A 20,585-nucleotide genomic window follows, 5' to 3' on the forward strand; every position below is an offset into this window, starting at 1 on the left:
CATTTTTTAAATAATTCTTATGTCCAAACGCCCACTATATTTCAGTTAATTTACTTGTTCGATATTATGTGGAACATTCTAACTTTTAAGAAGTTGTTTGGTATGATGGATAAGTAAAAATAATCTTGGGATAAAAATTTAGAGTATCTTCTTATCCTTTATTTGGTTACTAATCCTGAAATAAGTTATTTCGGGATTAAAAATAGTACTGGAATAACTTATATATGTCAGAGAGTAGAATAGTAATCCTAGGATAAATCACTAAAATTGACAATCCCACATTAATATAACACACCAAACAATCAATAGAAAATAATACAATGATAATTAATCCCAGCATAACTAATTCCAATATAACTAATTTCGATATGACTAATTCCAATATAACTAATATCGATAGGACTAATTTCACCATAACTTGTCTTCAAACCAAACGACTCCTAAGTCTCTAATGCTAAGGTCTATTTCTCAAATTTCTATTTTGTTTCATCTTCCGTTGATAACTCATCCCACCTCTACATCTTTGAGAAATTTTATTGCCAATAAATAAAGGAAGACACACTCTTATCTTTACTTCCAATTATATGTGATTGTCCATTTACGTGTAAGTAATATTGAAACCCATTTACTCTGATTTGTTTTAAGTTGAGATTTCAATACCCAAAATTTCAAAATATCATTATCACTACTTTAATCTTCAACCTAAACGACTTATATTTATGCACACCTACAGTGTAATAAAATTTATTTAATATGCCAGTTTATACAAGTAAATTTTTTTTTTTATGATGTTTGGCTAAGCTTATAAGCTGGTCAAACTGGCTTATAAACACTTTTTAACTTATTTACGCATTTGTTAAACACCCAAAATACTTATAAGCCAAGTGCTAATAAACTAATACTATATTTATGACTTATTAGCTTATAAGCACTTTTAGATTGACTAAGACTTTTACTAATTTATCTTTAATAATATTTTTTAATTCATAAAATACTTTCCCAATAATAAATTTTCTAACTTTCTCTTCGTTCCATATTCGTTGTTCGTCCTTTTCTTTATATATATATTTTAATTTATAATCTTTTGTAAAAATATTAAGGTTATTTTAGCTATTTTTCCAAAAGAACAGCTTATCGACCCTTTTTTACCAAATACATCAATTGCTTATTATCAATTTCATTACTTCTATCTAAACACATAAATGTAATTATTTAAAAAAATTAGTTTCAGCACTTAAAAATACTTTTTAGCATTTCAAACTTATCAACTATTTACAATCATCTAATCCAAATAGGTTCTAAATATTAAAATTATTATGATAAAACTAATAATAAAAGAGCAAGTATACCATCCTACCTCATTAGATTGCTAGATTTCATTTTATCACCATCTCTAGTGTAAAAATTGAATTTTAACTCTATCTTAATAACGGTTAAAACTAAGACTCTTAATCAATTAAGAAAGAAAATCTAAAAGAGTAGTCAAAAGCTTTGGAGTATAGAGTGTAAACGCTTACACATGAGTCTTCTCAAGCCGGTAACAAACTTTATCTCCTCAATTATTATATTACTATCATTATATATGGAAAAAGCTATATATATAAAGCAGTGCCTATACACAAACAAAACACACACACACACAGAGTGAGAGAAAAAGAGTAGAAAACCAACTCAGATTCTTCTATAAAACTTTGAGAGCGTATTTCTCGTGAGTAGTAGTCCCCCAAAAAATGCTTTATAGGGTGGCAGCCTAAGTACCTATACAACACACACACACACACACACTATGCAAAACCCACCTGCTGTCTGAACATAAACACCTGGGACCAGCCCCCATTTCTCCTCCTGATTCATAATTATATATCACACAAAAGAAACAGAAAAAAGAGCCCATTTTCTTGATTTTGAGAGGGGAAAAAAAATCAAGAATTTTAAGGGAAAATGATGTGGGAAGGTGGAGGGTCGCCGGCGACATCTTCTGCCGGTGGCGGAGGCGGTGGAGCTGCCGTGGGAAGTAGTAGTAGTGGGAGGAGGAAGCCATCTTGGAGAGAAAGAGAGAATAATAGGAGGAGAGAGAGGAGGAGAAGAGCAATAGCAGCTAAAATATATGCAGGATTAAGAGCACAGGGGAATTATAATTTGCCTAAACACTGTGATAATAATGAAGTTCTTAAAGCTCTTTGTGCTGAAGCTGGTTGGATCGTTGAACCTGATGGCACTACTTATCGCAAGGTTACATTTTTTTTTTTATTTTTTTTTTAAAATTTACTTTCCTCTTTTGTTTGCTTTCTCTTTGTGTTTGTCTTAGTTTTTGCTTACTTTGACTTAATGGGGTGGTGGGTTTTTGCTTGGATTTTGATTAGATCTATAGATTTGGAAAATGAGGTTGCTTTATTAGGATCAAGATTGGCTTTTTAGTCTATTTTTAGTGGATTTTTGACTGTTTTAAAGGGTTTCTGATCTGGGAAATTGAATTTGAGCAGCTACTGATTTTCTGTTTTAATCTTTCCTTTTTGATGCATTTTTATTCTTAGCTAGGAATTAGGATTTCAAGTTGCTACCCAGCTGGATTTGCTCAATTCCTTTGTTTTTCTTATAATTGTAATCTGTTCATGTTCTCAAACATTGGCTGTTTAAAGAAATTAGTATGATCCTGTAAAATAATTTGTTAGAGATTGGAGATTGTTTCTGAAACACAAGAGGGCAAAAAAGGAAGAATTTACCTTGAGAATTAAGTGCTCTTAATATAGAAATGGATAAGCAGGGTCCTCTATTTTGAGAGTCTAAGGTGGATTTAATGCATTTGGTTGAGGTGCTTTCTTATGAAATACTTTGCCAGATTCCAAGCTGTAATGTGATGAAATTTTCTTCTTATCGCAAATTGAAGAGCCTTCTGTGTCAGCAAATTGGTTTTTGAAACTCACATTCATGGAACTTCTTCTGTCTTTATGCCTTCTGAGCTTAGTTTCTACAGGAAACAACCGCTCTGCCTTCTTAAAGGCAGCGGTAAAGTCTGCCTACACACTACCCTTGACAGACCTCACTTGTGAGATTACACTGGAATATTTTTTTTTTGTTGTTGTTGTTTATCTATCTTAACTGTGTGATTCTTGGTCTTGAACTCAAAGAAATAAGACAACAATTTAGGTGAGTACAATTGTGTCCGGGAATTAGTATCTCTTCATACATGTCAAGTGTTAGTAGTAATTTCTTAGCTAGCCTTTAATCATTTATGTTCGCTAATTTGATTGATTTTTTTTTTCTGTTACTATGTTTCAGGGATGCAGCAGGCCAGCTCCAATGGAGATTGGAGGCACTTCAGCCAACATTACGCCAAGTTCTTCACGACATCCAAGTCCTCCGTCTTCATACTTTGCTAGCCCAATTCCATCTTATCAACCCAGTCCAACGTCCTCGTCTTTCCCAAGTCCATCTCGTGGCGATGCTAACATGTCATCACACCCTTTCGCATTTCTCCATAATTCCATTCCTTCGTCACTACCTCCATTACGAATATCAAACAGCGCCCCTGTAACACCACCTCTTTCATCACCTACTAGACTCCCTAAGCAGACGTTCAATTTGGAGACTTTGGCCAGAGAATCAATGTCTGCTTTAAATATCCCTTTCTTTGCTGCTTCAGCCCCGACAAGCCCGACTCGGGGTCAGCGATTCACTCCTGCCACTATACCAGAATGCGATGAATCTGATTCGTCCACTATTGATTCTGGCCAGTGGATGAGCTTTCAAAAGTATGCAACCAACGGTGTCCCTACTTCTCCGACTTTTAATCTTATTAAACCTGCAGCTCAGAGAATTCCTTCTAATGATATGATCATCGATAAGGGTAAGAGCATAGAGTTTGACTTTGAGAATGTATCAGTGAGGGCGGCATGGGAAGGAGAAAAGATTCATGAGGTTGGTTTAGATGATCTGGAGCTCACTCTCGGAAGTGGGAGCGGTCGCATGTGATTTTCTTGACTAAAATGAATTGCTTCGCGTGGATACAGATTGAGATTATCCGGGTTTGCTATCTGATGAAGCACTCTGCAGTCCAATGAATGTTCATATATCATCTGCAATTTCTGTTACAGAGATGAAGTTGGCCAAAAGTAGATCTTGCATTGCAATGCATCTTAGGTTGGATTTGATTTTCTCTGTTGCTGTTGCTGTTGCTGTTTACCTTATTATACAACATTTTTATCTTTATTTTCTTAATCTGAGAAGGCCTCTTAAAGTTTATTTGGGTCTTTTCACAAGCATTTTAGGTGTAGTTGGTGGTTTCTATCTCCTTGTGGTTGAGAATCGTTTTCGTCGTTGTAGACTAGCAGGAGCTCTCCACAAACCTGAACTATCCACAATTTTTTCTTGATTATAGTAGATGTGTTTGTTGCTGTGCAACTGGATTCTTCTTTTATGATCTAGCTTCAATTTGAAATCAAATTGATGTACTATTCTTCATCTCTTTGATGCTTTTATGTCCAGATTAAACTACTAAGCTCATCAAGGTCCATACGCAACCTGTTTTCTCCACAACATTATGGCCTTGTCTTTGTTTCTGAGTTTTATATTTTGTTCTCATTTGAAGGGAGGAGAGCCTTGGCGTAACTGGTAAAGTTGCTGCTATGTAACCTGGAGGTCACGGGTTTGAGCTGCAGAAATAGCCTCTTGCAGAAATGCAGAGTATAATGCTGCGTACAATAGGCCCTTGTGGTTCGACCGTTCCCCGGGCCCCGCACATAGCGGGAACTTAGTGCACCGGGCTGCCCTTATATTGGAGAATGTAATATGGCCAATATTTTGGCTAATGGAGTCCATCTCACATAAGCATAAACATCTTTGTAAAGTGTAACTTTGTTGGCAATATTCTTTGGGACCTAAAAATATTGCATTGTGTGGTGGACATCATTTGCACAAGTTGTATCTCTTTTTTTTACACCTAAGAAAACTTTTTTACCTATAAAAGGGAAGACCATTAATTCATTTTAGACACACCAACAAGACTTGTTTTCATTTCTTGTTTATCCCTTTCCTCATTTATTAAAATGTTTTGTATGAGAGTTAAGTGTTGGGAAGCACTTGTGTGAACCCTTTTTCGGAGTAATCTTGTGATGTTATTCTCTTAGGGTATTTGGGATTAATTAGATAATTTACTCTAATTTTGTACTCTCTTTTGTACTCTTATTCGTATAGTAAAATTGTTCCTTTCCGCTTGTAGACGCATGTCACTTTGACCGAACCGCGTTAAATTGATGTCTTCTTTATCTGCTTTAATTGCCGTTACTAATTTCCATTGTCTTTGTTATTGTCATTATACCATTATTTGATTAAATTCTGTACTACCCGGGTTCCTGATCCTAACAAAGAAGTCTTTGCTTATTTTAGTTGCCCTATAGCATGATGCGAAGGGCTATGCAAATCGTGTCTATACCGTTTTAGTTATATCAGATGTCCCCTAAGAGATAACGGTAGTGTCTTAGAGTACATTTCGACTATTCTATCGGCTATTTGTTATCTCTTTCTATCTCATGCCTTGATAAGTTATGATAACTCTACCCCACTAAGACAGTCAAATGACAAGAAGTTGCAACAAAATTTTGAAAAAGTTTTTATCTCCACTTTGTTGACAATTAGACTATAGAGTCCGAAATCAAAATAATGAGTATTTGGATTCAAGACACAAAAATAAGTGGAAAAAAATTTAGTGACCAAAATATATATAGCGCCCCTTTAAAGGGGCGCTATATGTATTTTGGTCACTAAGTTTTTTTTCCACTTATTTTTGTGTCTTGAGTCCAAATACTCTAAAGGGCGCTATACCTTAACGGTCGTTTGCCCGTTAAGGTGTAGCGCCCTTTAAAAGAGCGTTATACTTGAATATGAAAAGACGGGTAAGTATAACGCCGTTTATTAAGGCGCTATATATATTTTGTGGGCCCATCAATAATTATTCTCCGTTTAACTGACATAAAAATAATTCAAATGAGTATAGCGCCCTTATTTAAGGCGATATACCTCAAAAAATTCGACCCCCGGATTGGGCATTGCCTTATTTAAATACGTTAAGGATTTTGTAAAAATCCATTCAGAAAAATTCTCAAGTCTTGTTAAATTTTTCTTCGTTAAGTTGTTTTGCATTTTGTCACAATGTCTGAAGAGCAAAAATTTAGGGTTTCATTATATTTAGGGGGTGAGGTTGTGGTGGCGAATAACTTAGTAAGCTATAGTTAATCTCCACAGTGTCATGTTAAGTTGCCACTTATAATGGAGTATGATATATTGATATCGTTGTTATGTAAAAAAAAAAAAATGAGTGTGAGCAAACGTTCGGTGAACCTTAAAGTAACCGGAAGATATCCGTATTCTGTCACTCCGCAAGGGGTTGCTTGTTATGCTGAGTTTAACATCGAGGATGATGAAACTCTGAGTGATTTTTGAGGACTCCGAAAGAATACCGGGAATTTCTTTTGATAAAAATGTTGGAAATGTACGTCAAGGATGAATACGTTCTCAATAATAAGGTTGCGCAAAGTAGGGATATCTCTCAGTCATCGGGTGGTTATTTTGGAGCAGTTTTAGCCGAACAGGTTCCGGCTGAAAGAGTTTGACATGATCTAAACTTATCTCCACCGGCGAATGAGAAGCGAGAAAATAATTTCTCTCTTACTTTACATGATCCACGAGATGAGTAGTAAACTTTAATTTTACTTTGTGTTACGATATTTTTTTTTTGCTGTATTGAATTTATATTAACGCTCATATATTCCACAGTGGGTACCGACTAGATATAAATTTTACAAGTTAAGAACCAAAGCCCAGTTAGAATATGCGTAGTTCTGGTGTGTTGGATCATGGTGGTCCATCCGGGAGTCATCACCAATAGGATGATATCCATCATGGGATGTCAACACATTGCGATTTGTAAGTGAAGTGATATACAACAACAACAGCAACAACAATAACAACAACAACCCAATATAATCCCACTAGTGAGGTTTGGGGAGGGTAGTGCGTATGCAGACCTTACCCTTACCATGAGGTAGAGAGGCTGTTTCCAATAGACCCTCGGCATCCTTCCCTCCAAGAACTCCCCACCTTGCTCTTGGGGTGACTCGAACTCACAACCTCTTGGTTGGAAGTGGAGGTTGCTTACCATCAGAGCAACCCCTCTTGTCAAGTGAAGTGATATAACTATATGTAAAGTATTTGTCAATTTGAATAACTCATTATTTTGTTGGTGTGCAGTGAAAACGAGCAACTTGAATGTCCTGTCCTAACTCAATTGCCCGAAGATGACATATTTAATCAGGATCTGGCAGATGCACAAAGTCAGGAAGAGAACAGTGATTATGACAACAATGTCGATGAGTCCGGAGATGACACACCCTTCCCTGATGGGGGTGATAATGAGAAGGAAGAGAATGCTGGACCTGATTTGACGAAATATCATGTTCCACCCCCCATTAGACTAAGAGTGTACGAGTCTCATATGCCGTTTCATTCAAGGGAGATTCCCTACCTTGATCATTTGCCAAGTATGCCGGATGTGGATGCCCTCACACGGGATACTGACGAAATTCAGACATCAATGTGGGATGAGTCTAGACCAACGGTGTTGTCAAAGGGCATGCTTTTTCCTGATAAAGCGCGCCTAAGTAGGGCGGTAAAAATGTACAGCGTAAAAGCGTGTCGTGAGATGACGGTATGTGAGTCAACTCCGGATGTATACAAGGTTGTTTGCCGTAGATGGTTTACGAGTTGTAATTGGATGTTGCGTGCGAAGAAGGAGAAAACAAATATATGGGTTGTGGGTAAATACATTGGCACCCACAATTGTGAAATGGACACATTCAGTGGGAATCACTTCAACTTGGATGTTGACTTGATTTCTCTTGTCTTGATTCCACACATTGAAGCGTCCATAAAATACAAGATCAAAGAGTGTATTATATCCGTCCACCAGGAATATGGGTGCACCATTACCAAAAGAAAGGCATTTCTCGTGCGCAAACGTGCGTTTGAAATTGTTTATGGTAACTTGGATAAGTCATTTACATTTTTACCCAGGTACATAGCCGCACTGCAACACTTTAACCCCGAGACCAAGATATCACTCAACATGTCTGTAACGACCCGACCGGTCGTTTTGAGCTCTAGTGTGGCATTTGGCGGTTTGAGGCCACGAGCAGCTTTACTTCAGGTATTGTGACTTGTACGCGTGGTCGGGATTGAATTTCGGGAAGTTCAGAGTTGAATTGGAAAACAAATTCTCATTTCGAAAGATTTAAATTGGAAGAATTGACTAAGATTATATTTTCGAGTGAACAACCTCCGAATTGGGATTTGAAGGTTACAACAGGTTCGTATGATGATTTCGGACTTGGGCGTATGTTCGGATTGGGTTCTGGATACCCCGGGAGCGTTTCAGCACCTATTGTGGAGGTTAGTATTTTGGAAGAATTTCACAAATTTGGGTTGAAGTGCATTTCAATGTTATCAATGTCCGTTTGGAATTTTGAGTCTGGGAATAGCTCCGTATGGTAATTCCGGTATTGGGAGCGTGACCGGAAGTATTTGGAGGTCCGTAGATCATTTGGCGAAAGTTGGAAATTTGGATAATTTTGAGAAGTTTGACTGGGAGTGAACTTTTTGATATCGGGGTCGGAATTCAATTTCGAAAGTTGGAGTAGGTCCGTAATATCAAAGATGACTTGTGTGCAAAATTTGAGGCCAATTGGACGTGGTTTGATAGGTTTCGGTATCGAATGTAGAAGTTTGAAATTCTAAAGTTCATTAGGCTTGGAATGGGATGCGATTCATGAATTCGACGTTGTTTGAAGTGATTTGAAGGCTCGACTAAGTTTGTAATGTATTTTGGGACGTGTTGGTATAATCGGTTAAGGTCCTGACTGACTCGGACAGATTCCGGGTGGTTAATAGATCGAATTTGAAATTTGAAGAAGAGTTGAGGCATCTGATAACTGGTGTGATCGCACCTGCGCAAAAAGGGCCGCGGGTGCGAAGCCGCAGGTGCGAAAAATCCATCGCAGGCACGAAACCGCAGGCGCGAAGAATTTTGCCGCGGGTGCAATGCCGCAGGTGCGAGAAATCCACCGCAGGCGCGAAGGACTTTGTCGCGGGTGTGAAGCTGCGGGGGCGATGATCGCCGGACAGTGAGTGTTTTAAGCGGGGATTTGAGCATTTTTGCTCATTTCTTCATTCTTAGACGATCGTTAGAGCTTCTTGAGAGGAGCATTCACCTAACAACTTGGAAGTAAGTTAATTCCCACCTATTGCAAGTTAAATACATGGTTTATATATGAATTTAGACATGCAAATTAGTAGAAATTGTGAGATTTTGGTAGAAAACCTAGATTTTTACCACGAAATTGGGCATGGATGTCACGACCCAACTGGAGGGTCATGACTAGCACCCGGGCCATACTTGCCGAGCACCAACGTACATTTTATCTAACCTTCCTTATTATCTTTAAGGGCCGACAAGATCAATATAAATAGTAGACATGGATCATGAACATCCAACAATGAAAGATAATGTCATGAACATACATAACATGGGATGACAAGACTGTCAAGAAACTATATATAAGGTACGAGCTATCATGATGCCATGAAAGACTATACAACAAAAATCAGCCGAAAAGGCATTCTAAACCATACATAAGTCGACACCTGTCTATGAGCCTCTAAAAGAACATAAGTGCTACAACATTGCCGGAACAGGGCCCCGACATACCCATAAGGTCTATAACAAAAATGCATACCAAGACCACGGCAAGTCCGGAGAAGGGATCTCGCCAATAACCGCTGAACTGGACAGCCTACTGTGGTGGGGGAGCTACGTCTACCTGTCTATCAGGACCTGCAGCACGACATGCAGCGTCCACAAATAAAAAGGACGTCAGTACGAATAAAGTACTGAGTATGTGAGGCAAGAAAGCATAAGTAAGAACAGTAATGTAAACATGGATAGAGAATATACAACCTGTGACATCTGGGTACCTCTGAGGGCTACTGACATGAAATACATGATACATACATATATATACATAAACTTTTAAAACATACGCCTTTGTGGGCATCACCATCATCATATCGTACCCGGCCATAATAGGCTCGGTAAAACGTACCCGGCCATCATAGGGCTCGGTAGAATCGTACCCGGCCACGTGGAGCTCGGTAAAACCCAACTGATCAGTGGTTGCACAATAGGTGCCATACCCGGCCAACTATAGCGCGGCTCGGTAGAGTAAAATAGATACATATATATGATGCATGCTGGACTCATTGGAATCACATTTTGAACCTTTCGGAGTGACGTAAGGTCGGTATCCTTCGTACACGTTATTAGGATTAACTCTTCATCAAGAAACTTATAAGAATCAGGAACTACCAACAACATTGATAATATAAGAATAAGAGAAGTAACATCAATACCAATCGTTTCATAAGAAGGGCAGCAATGTAAGTACTGCTAGCTTCTAAGAGTAGAGTATCTTTGGGAGCTCGTTCATTACATTATGTACAATCGGAGTCGTGCAAAAGAATGAAGGGGATAGCCTCACATACCTTGTATATACTGCCCAACCTCAAGCTATGCAAATATCACGACTCCTTAGTCTACAATAAGACAAATGACACTATCATTATCGTTTAAGCGTCGTAACTATTATGTATCGACCACAACCTATTTTACGATGAAACGGACAGCACCTCCCCTATTTATATGACTTCCCACAAGTCAATACAATCACCAAACAGCCCAAACAACATCATTAATAATCATATTGAGCCTCCAAAACAGTCCACCAACCAACAACATTACTACCAAGCTTTTCGATATATATTTCACAAGTTCTAGCTTCAACGACTTAGCTGCAACTTGGATAATCTTAAATATATATAGAGTAAGAGGTTCCTTACCTTTAAACAGAAAGAACAACTCCAATTTGACCTTAATTTTCCACGAAATATCCCTTCAATTCTGCCACAAGAACAAGGAAGCGAAACTAGCAATTAATTCGGGTTTTTCGGCACTAGAATTACTTTAGAAGACTTGAAATCACCTAGGGTTGATATTAAAAACTTGAAGGTATATTTACAGGACATAAAACACTTAAAACAACCCCCCACATGAGCTGAAACAACACAAAAATCAGCAATAACAAGAAGAACAAGAAACTTACTAGCGCCACGGGATTCCCGACATTTGATTTGTGTTGTTTGCCCTTTGTTTGTGTCTTGGATCATGAGAGAACCTTGAGAGACTGTTTTTAGGGTTATAAGGTCTGAATATACTGAAAAATAATGACTTAAAACGGGGTTTAGGTATCTTATATATGTCCATATGTCTTAAACCGCCTTTGTGGGCCCCATAGAGAGCAGCTTGGCGCACTCTCGCAAAAACGCGAATATCTCTCTATTCCGAGATCGTATCAATGAACGGTTTAATACGTTGGAAACTAGACTCATAGATCTTCAATTTGATAGGTAGATCACCCCATAATTCCAAGCACATTGGGAGAAAAATACAGTAACATTTGACCTAAAGTTTAAGTAAAATTATAAACCTAAGTTGCGACAACTTTTATCGACTTTTGTTTCATAACTCGCTTGACTTCAAGACTTATGATGCGGATATTATATGATTCAAATACATTAAAACAAGACCTCTTGGGACAGTTAATCACCTCTAGTGTTACCCGAAAATACGGTTTACAACATCCTTGATTCGTTTAACTTCTAATATTTGTTAAACACTCTTATACACCCTTGTATCGTTTAAGACCAATAGGATTAACTTCTTATCATCTCAAAGATAATCTCTTCTTGGATTTACATCGACTAACTTACGACGTGATCTATGGTATGCGAATTTGGGTTGTAACACCCTCTCCCCCTTAGGAACATTCGTCCTCGAATGTAAGGGTTTATGGGGTGTCTAACTCATCGTGGATTCCGACGGAGATTTCCGGCTGAGTTTCCCCCATAAAATGGACACTAGCCAAACTTGCAAGCAGTTAAACCCAACCTATGGCCTTACAAGACTATACAAAGCATTATGGATATGTACATTATCTGCATATCACCATTTTGTATTAAAAAAAAGAGTATTCACAAGCTATTGCTTACCTCATAGAGCCGTTTCACCTTATAATGCGTCCTTCTTTCCCCCGGCATCCTCGTTATCTTCACTCTGGAATAGGTAAGGGTATTTAGACTTCATCTCCTCTTCTGCTTCCCATGTCATTTCTTCTATATTCTTGTTCCTCCATAATACTTTCACGGAAGCTACATCCTTTGTTCTCAGCTTGCGGACTTGTCGATCTAATATAGCCACTGGCACTTCATCATATGATAGATCCTTTGTAACTTGTACATCTTTGATAGGGACGACCCGAGAAGGGTCTCCAATACATTTCCTCAACATAGATACATGGAATACCGGGTGGACAAATTCCAATTCAGATGGCAATTCTAACTCGTAAGCAACCTGTCCAATTCGTCAAAGAATTTTGTACGGCCCAATATACCGCGGACTCAACTTACCCTTCTTCCCAAAACGCATAACACCCTTCATCGGCGAGATCTTCAGGAAAACCCAATCACCAACCTCAAATTCCAGATCACGACGTTGGACGTCGGAATAAAACTTTTGCCTGCTTTGTGCCGTCCTCAGTCGCTCTTGTATCACTTTCACCTTCTCAATGGCTTGGTGAATCAAATCTGGCCCATATAATTCTGTCTCACCGACTTCGAACCATCCAACTGGTGATCTACATCTCCTCCCGTACAGTGCCTCATACGGGGCCATTTTAATACTGGAATGGTAGCTATTATTGTAGGCAAATTCTATAAGTGCCAGATGGTCATCCCAATTCCCCTTGAAATCTAGAACACATGCTCGTAGCATATCTTCAAGCGTCTGGATGGTACGTTCAGCCTGTCCGTCAGTCTGCGGATGGAATGCAGTGCTGAGATTTACTTGTGTGCCTAAACCCTTCTGAAAAGACCTCCAAAAGTTAGCCGTAAATTGAGCTCCTCGGTCTGATATAATAGATACCGGCACACCATGAAGCCTAACAATCTCCTTGATATACAACTTCGCATAATCTTCAGCCGTGTAAGTTGTCTTAACTGGCAGAAAATGGGCAGATTTTGTAAGTCGATCAACTATCACCCAGATGGAGTCAAACTTATGATAAGAGCGAGGTAATCCAATAATGAAGTCCATATTAATCACCTCCCATTTCCAGGTCGGAATCTCTATATTCTGAATCAATCCACTAGGTTTCTGATGCTCGATCTTTACTTGTTGACAATTAGGACACTGGGCTACAAATTCTGCAATAGACTTCTTCATGTTATCCCACCAATACTGCTCCTTAACGTCATGATACATCTTTGTCGAGCCAGGATGGATAGAATATCGGGACTGGTGAATCTCAATCATAATCTTCTCTCGCAACCCTGCCACACTAGGTACACATAATCGGCCCTGGTATCTCAGTGTCCCATCTCCTCCGATCTTGAAAGCTGTAATCTTACACTGCTGAATTCCCTCTCTCAATCTTACTAAGGTAGGATCTTCATATTGCCGTGCTTTTACCTCGGCTACCAAAGATGATTCTGCTGTATTCTGTACAGTAACACCTCCGTCATCAGAGTCCAACAATCTGATTCTCATATTGGCCAGCTGGTGAAGCTCTTTGGTCAACCCTTGTCTACCTGCCTCAATATGTATTAAGCTTCCCATTGACTTACGGCTGAGAGCGTCTGCCACAACATTAGCTTTACCGGGATGGTACAATATCTCGACATCGTAGTCTTTCAGTAATTCAAGCCACCTACGCTGCCTCAAATTCAACTCCTTCTGCTTGAAGATGTATTGTAAACTCTTGTGATCTGTGTAGATGTCAACATGGACGCCGTATAAGTAGTGCCGCCATATCTTCAAAGCATATATTACTGCAGCCAATTCCAAATCATGAGTCGGGTAATTCTTTTCATGCTTCTTCAATTGTCTTGATGCATAAGCAATCACCTTCCCACGTTGCATCAATACGCACCCCAAACCTATACCTGAGGCATCACAATATACCACATAACCTTCTGTTCCTTCTGGGAGAGTGAGCACTGGCGCGGATGTCAATCGATTCTTTAGCTCCTGAAAACTATGTTCACAAGCATCAGACCACTGGAACTTGGTAGCTTTCTGTGTTAACTTAGTCAATGGTGCTGATATAGAGGAAAACCCTTCTACAAACCGCCTATAATATCCTGCTAGCCCCAGGAAGCTGCGGACTTCTGACGGTGTTGTAGGTCTCGGCCAATTCTTCACTGCATCGATCTTCTGAGTGTCGACACTAATACCCTCATCAGATATCACATGGCCAAGGAATGCTACTGAGTTCAGCCAGAATTCACATTTAGAGAGCTTAGCATATAACTTATGATCCTGAAGGGTCTGTAATACTATCCGCAAGTGGCCCGCATGTTCCGCCTCCGAACGAGAATACACCAGAATGTCATCAATGAATACGATCACGAACACATCAAGATAGGGCCTGAATACACTATTCATGAGATCCATAAAAGCTGCTGGGGCATTTGTTAGCCCGAACGACATCACCAAGAACTCAAAATGCCCATATCTTGTCCGGAAGGCCGTCTTTGGAATATCCTTCTCCTTAACCCTCACCTGATGATACCCTGAACGCAAGTCAATCTTGGAGAAATACTTGGCACCCTGGAGTTGGTCAAACAGGTCATCAATTCTTGGAAGTGGATACTTGTTCTTTATTGTAAACTTATTCAACTGTCGATAATCGATACACATCCTTAACGACCCATCTTTCTTCCGCACGAACAAGACTGGCGCACCCCAAGGTGAAGTGCTAGGCCTAATGAAACCCTTATCCAGCAAGTCCTTCAACTGTGCCTTCAACTCTCGCAACTCTGCCGGGGCCATCCTGTATGGAGGGATAGAGATCGGTTGAGTGTCAGGCAATGCATCAATGCTAAACTCAATCTCCCTTTCAGGAGGAAGGCCTGGGAGTTCATCTGGGAAAATATCTGGAAATTCATTGACCACGGGGATTAATTGTAGAGTAGGCGGCTTCGCCTCCGCATCCCTAACGCGAACAAGATGATAAATGTAACCTTTTGAGATCATCTTCCTTGCCTTAAGATAGGAAATAAACCTACCTTTCGGCGTAGCAATGTTCCCCTTCCATTCAATGGCGGGTTCACAAGGAAACTGAAACCTAACCATCTTCGTACGACAGTCAACATTTGCATAGCATGAGGCCAACCAGTCCATTCCCATTATCACATCGAAATCAACCATTTCTAACTCAAATAAATTTGCCGAGGTTTGACGACTACAAATCATCACAGTGCAACCTTTATAAACCCTTCTAGCAATCACAGAATCTCCTATCGGAGTGGATACCGCAAGTGGTTTACTTATCAATTCAGGTTCAATGCCAAACTTATTAGCCACAAAGGGTGTAACATATGATAAGGTAGATCCTGGATCAATTAGCGCATATACATCATAAGAAAACACAGACAATATACCTGTAACAACATCCGGAGGTGACTCGAGATCTTGTCGACCTATTAGAGCATAGGTTCAATTTTGAGCACCACTCGAACTCGGCACTGAACCTCTACCTCTACCACGACCTGTCGACTATTGAAAACCTTGTGCTGGAGGTCGAACTGATGAGGAAGAACCAGACACAGATCCAGTCAGTTGAGCCATACCACCACCTCCTCTGTTAGGACAATCCCGCATCATATGGCCACGCTGTCCACAAGAATAGCACGCATCGGAACCTCGACGGCACAGTCCAAAGTGGGCCTTGCCGCACTGATCACAACGAGGTATTGGGGTTCTCGTCTGACTAGTATCTCTATGAAATTGTGAGCCTGATGCCCTCGAACTCTGACCTGAACCAGAATAGGTAAATTGATCATACCGAGGCCTCTGAAACTGTGGAGGAGCACTAGCTACAGGTGGCGCCGAACTCCTCGAAGATTGGGGCTTGATACTGCCTCTGAACTCATCAGAATACCCTGCAAATCTTGCCCTCTTATGCTGGCCCCTATCCTGCTCCCTATCTGCCCTTTGCTGGCGCTTACGATCCTCTAGGGTCTGGGCATAAGCCTGAATACGGGAAATATCCATGCCCTCTACCAAGGAGGCTGTTGTGCACTCATTTATCAGATGTGGTCCCAACCCGTTCACGAACAGATGCACCCTATCACTCATCTCTGACACCATATGGGGAGCATACCTTGCTAAAGAATCAAACTGTATACTATACTCTCGTACACTCATATTACCCTGTCGAAGGTTCAAGAACTTATCAGCTCTAGCTCGTCGTATCTCAACTGGCAAGTAGTGACGAAGAAAGGCCTCAGAAAATTCCTTCCACACGGCTGGAGGAGCGTTCGGACCCCTAGATCTCTCCCAACTATCATACCAGAAAACCGCTAAATCCCGTAACCGATAAGAAGCCAACTCTACTGCCTCCGTATCACTAGCATGCATAACCCGCAATGTACGATGAATCTGATCAATAAATATTTGTGGGTCCTCCTTGGGGTCTGATCCGGTAAACACTGGAGGGTCTAGATTAATAAAATCACGAACTCTCGCACTAACCGGTTTATCAGCAGCACCGGTATTCTGCCTCTGAGCCTGAGCAGCTACCAAGCTAGTCAACAATTGCACCGCACTGCGCATATCATGGTCTGTAGTGCCAGACGGAGGAACTGGATGTACTGGGTGCCTCCTAATATCCTCGGGAGGAGACAGAGAGGTATGAGACGGCATCTCACTCTGAGCCTCACTTTGGCCTGCTCTGGCTGGAGGCACCTGAATGTTACCCTCTCCCACAGCTGTATCAAGCCGTTTACTAATCGCTTGCTTCCTAGTCGAAGGCATCGCTGAAAGAAAACAAGGTGAATATTAGATATGAACACTTACTACTCAACTCTACGCACGATCTAGATTCAGGAAGAAGGTAACAACCCTAGATGTCACGTAGCCTCCTGATTATAAATGTGGCGCGCTACACATCCATAATCAAAACTCTACTAGACACGGCTCATAGACAACCCCTAGGACAGACTTGCTCTGATACCAAGTTTGTCACGACCCAACTGGAGGGTCATGACTAGCACCCGGGCCATACTTGCCGAGCACCAACGTACATTTTATCTAACCTTCCTTATTATCTTTAAGGGCCGACAAGATCAATATAAATAGTAGACATGGATCATGAACATCCAACAATGAAAGATAATGTCATGAACATACATAACATGGGACGACAAGACTGTCAAGAAACTATATATAAGGTACGAGCTATCATGATGCCATGAAAGACTATACAACAAAAATCAGCCGAAAAGGCATTCTAAACCATACATAAGTCGACACCTGTCTATGAGCCTCTAAAAGAACATAAGTGCTACAACATTGCCGGAACAGGGCCCCGACATACCCATAAGGTCTATAACAAAAATGCATACCAAGACCACGGCAAGTCCGGAGAAGGGATCTCGCCAATAACCGCTGAACTGGACAGCCTACTGTGGTGGGGGAGCTACGTCTACCTGTCTATCAGGACCTGCAGCACGACATGCAGCGTCCACAAATAAAAAGGACGTCAGTACGAATAAAGTACTGAGTATGTGAGGCAAGAAAGCATAAGTAAGAACAGTAATGTAAACATGGATAGAGAATATACAACCTGTGACATCTGGGTACCTCTGAGGGCTACTGACATGAAATACATGATACATACATATATATACATAAACTTTTAAAACATACGCCTTTGTGGGCATCACCATCATCATATCGTACCCGGCCATAATAGGCTCGGTAAAACGTACCCGGCCATCATAGGGCTCGGTAGAATCGTACCCGGCCACGTGGAGCTCGGTAAAACCCAACTGATCAGTGGTTGCACAATAGGTGCCATACCCGGCCAACTATAGCGCGGCTCGGTAGAGTAAAATAGATACATATATATGATGCATGCTGGACTCATTGGAATCACATTTTGAACCTTTCGGAGTGACGTAAGGTCGGTATCCTTCGTACACGTTATTAGGATTAACTCTTCATCAAGAAACTTATAAGAATCAGGAACTACCAACAACATTGATAATATAAGAATAAGAGAAGTAACATCAATACCAATCGTTTCATAAGAAGGGCAGCAATGTAAGTACTGCTAGCTTCTAAGAGTAGAGTATCTTTGGGAGCTCGTTCATTACATTATGTACAATCGGAGTCGTGCAAAAGAATGAAGGGGATAGCCTCACATACCTTGTATATACTGCCCAACCTCAAGCTATGCAAATATCACGACTCCTTAGTCTACAATAAGACAAATGACACTATCATTATCGTTTAAGCGTCGTAACTATTATGTATCGACCACAACCTATTTTACGATGAAACGGACAACACCTCCCCTATTTATATGACTTCCCACAAGTCAATACAATCACCAAACAGCCCAAACAACATCATTAATAATCATATTGAGCCTCCAAAACAGTCCACCAACCAACAACATTACTACCAAGCTTTTCGATATATATTTCACAAGTTCTAGCTTCAACGACTTAGCTGCAACTTGGATAATCTTAAATATATATAGAGTAAGAGGTTCCTTACCTTTAAACAGAAAGAACAACTCCAATTTGACCTTAATTTTCCACGAAATATCCCTTCAATTCTGTCACAAGAACAAGGAAGCGAAACTAGCAATTAATTCGGGTTTTTCGGCACTAGAATTACTTTAGAAGACTTGAAATCACCTAGGATTGATATTAAAAACTTGAAGGTGTATTTACAGGACATAAAACACTTAAAACAACCTCCCACACGAGCTGGAACAACACAAAAATCAGCAACAACAAGAAGAACAAGAAACTTACTAGCGCCACGGGATTCCCGATATTTGATTTGTGTTGTTTGCCCTTTGTTTGGGTCTTGGATCATGAGAGAACCTTGAGAGACTGTTTTTAGGGTTATAAGGTCTGAATATACTGAAAAATAATGACTTAAAACGGGGTTGAGGTATCTTATATATGTCCATATGTCTTAAACCGCCTTTGTGGGCCCCATAGAGAGCAGCTTGGCGCACTCTCGCGAAAACGCGAATATCTCTCTATTCCGAGATCGTATCAACGAACGGTTTAATGCGTTGGAAACTAGACTCATAGATCTTCAATTTGATAGGTAGATCACCCCATAATTCCAAGCACATTGGGAGAAAAATACAGTAACATTTGACCTAAAGTTTAAGTAAAATTATAAACCTAAGTTGCGACAACTTTTATCGACTTTTGTTTCATAACTCGCTTGACTTCAAGACTTATGATGCGGATATTATATGATTCAAATACATTAAAACAAGACCTCTTGGGACAGTTAATCACCTCTAGTATTACCCGAAAATACGGGTTACAACATCCTTGATTCGTTTAACTTTTAATATTTGTTAACCACTCTTATACACCCTTGTATCGTTTAAGACCAATAGGATTAACTTCTTATCATCTCAAAGATAATCTCTTCTTGGATTTACATCGACTAACTTACGACGTGATCTATGGTATGCGAATTTGAGTTCTTGAGATTATGGGTAAAGTTATCTTCGAATATTTTTGGAATCCGACTTTTCGATCGGGGTTAGAAATTGTTATAACTTTGATTATATTGAGTATTTGGGTACATCATTATTGGCTAGTTTTGGGGTGTTTTGCATCGATTCGAGTTGTTTAAAGGGATCGGAAGCCGGTTATGGAACTACGGAGCGAGATAAGTCTCCTTTCTAACCTTGTAAGGGGAAATTAACCCAATAGCTGAACTAAATTATTGTGTGCTTCTATTTGTGGGGCCACGTACGCACGAGGTGACGAGAGTCCGTACATAACTACTAGCTATGCCTACGCCCGGGTAGTTTTAGGCTCACATCATGCCTTGTTGATATTGTTATTGATTTATGTTTATTGTTTTTCTTGAGAAGGAGCGAGATTTAGTCTGCTTATTAAATATTTTGAAAGGAGTTGAAATTAAAGAACTTAAGATTTAAAAGGTTTCATTTGAACTTCGTAATTTCGAAAAGGATTGAGTAATGCTATAATAGTTTAAGAAATTTATGTGTAACCGCATCGCATGTATATTTTGCGAGCGGAGTAATTTTCTTAAAAAGCTACAAGCTGAATTTCCCTTATTTTGAAAAGAATCAAGAAAGCGATATGATTTTAATGTTAAATTTATATTTGATTGCGTCGCACGTATGATCCGCGAGCGGGGTAGTTCCTTCTACCACTCCTATGGGATCGGGCCGTTCGCCTCGGCAGGATTTATGTACCACACTCTCATGGGAGCGGGTCGTTCACCTCGGCAGGTTAATAGATGCATCTATGGTTCGCGTCGTTCGACCCTCGGCAGCGCACAATTTACTTTTATGTTGGATCGGGTCGTACGCCTCGGCATTTTCTAGATATATATTATCCTCATGGAA

General features: G+C 40.0%; 1 protein-coding gene across 1 annotated transcript; it reads left to right on the plus strand.

Moving 5' to 3' along the window:
- Nucleotides 1–1,610: 1,610 nt before the first annotated feature.
- Nucleotides 1,611–4,401, plus strand: LOC104091065 (protein BRASSINAZOLE-RESISTANT 1). The gene is made up of 2 exons (XM_009596319.4): nucleotides 1,611–2,232; nucleotides 3,280–4,401. The coding sequence occupies exons 1-2, from the start codon at nucleotides 1,942–1,944 to the stop codon at nucleotides 3,970–3,972; spliced, it is 984 nt and encodes a 327-aa protein (XP_009594614.1). The 5' UTR covers nucleotides 1,611–1,941; the 3' UTR covers nucleotides 3,973–4,401.
- Nucleotides 4,402–20,585: the final 16,184 nt, after the last annotated feature.

The sequence above is a fragment of the Nicotiana tomentosiformis genome, chromosome 4, assembly GCF_000390325.3.
Source record: "Nicotiana tomentosiformis chromosome 4, ASM39032v3, whole genome shotgun sequence".
Taxonomy (NCBI): domain Eukaryota; kingdom Viridiplantae; phylum Streptophyta; class Magnoliopsida; order Solanales; family Solanaceae; genus Nicotiana; species Nicotiana tomentosiformis.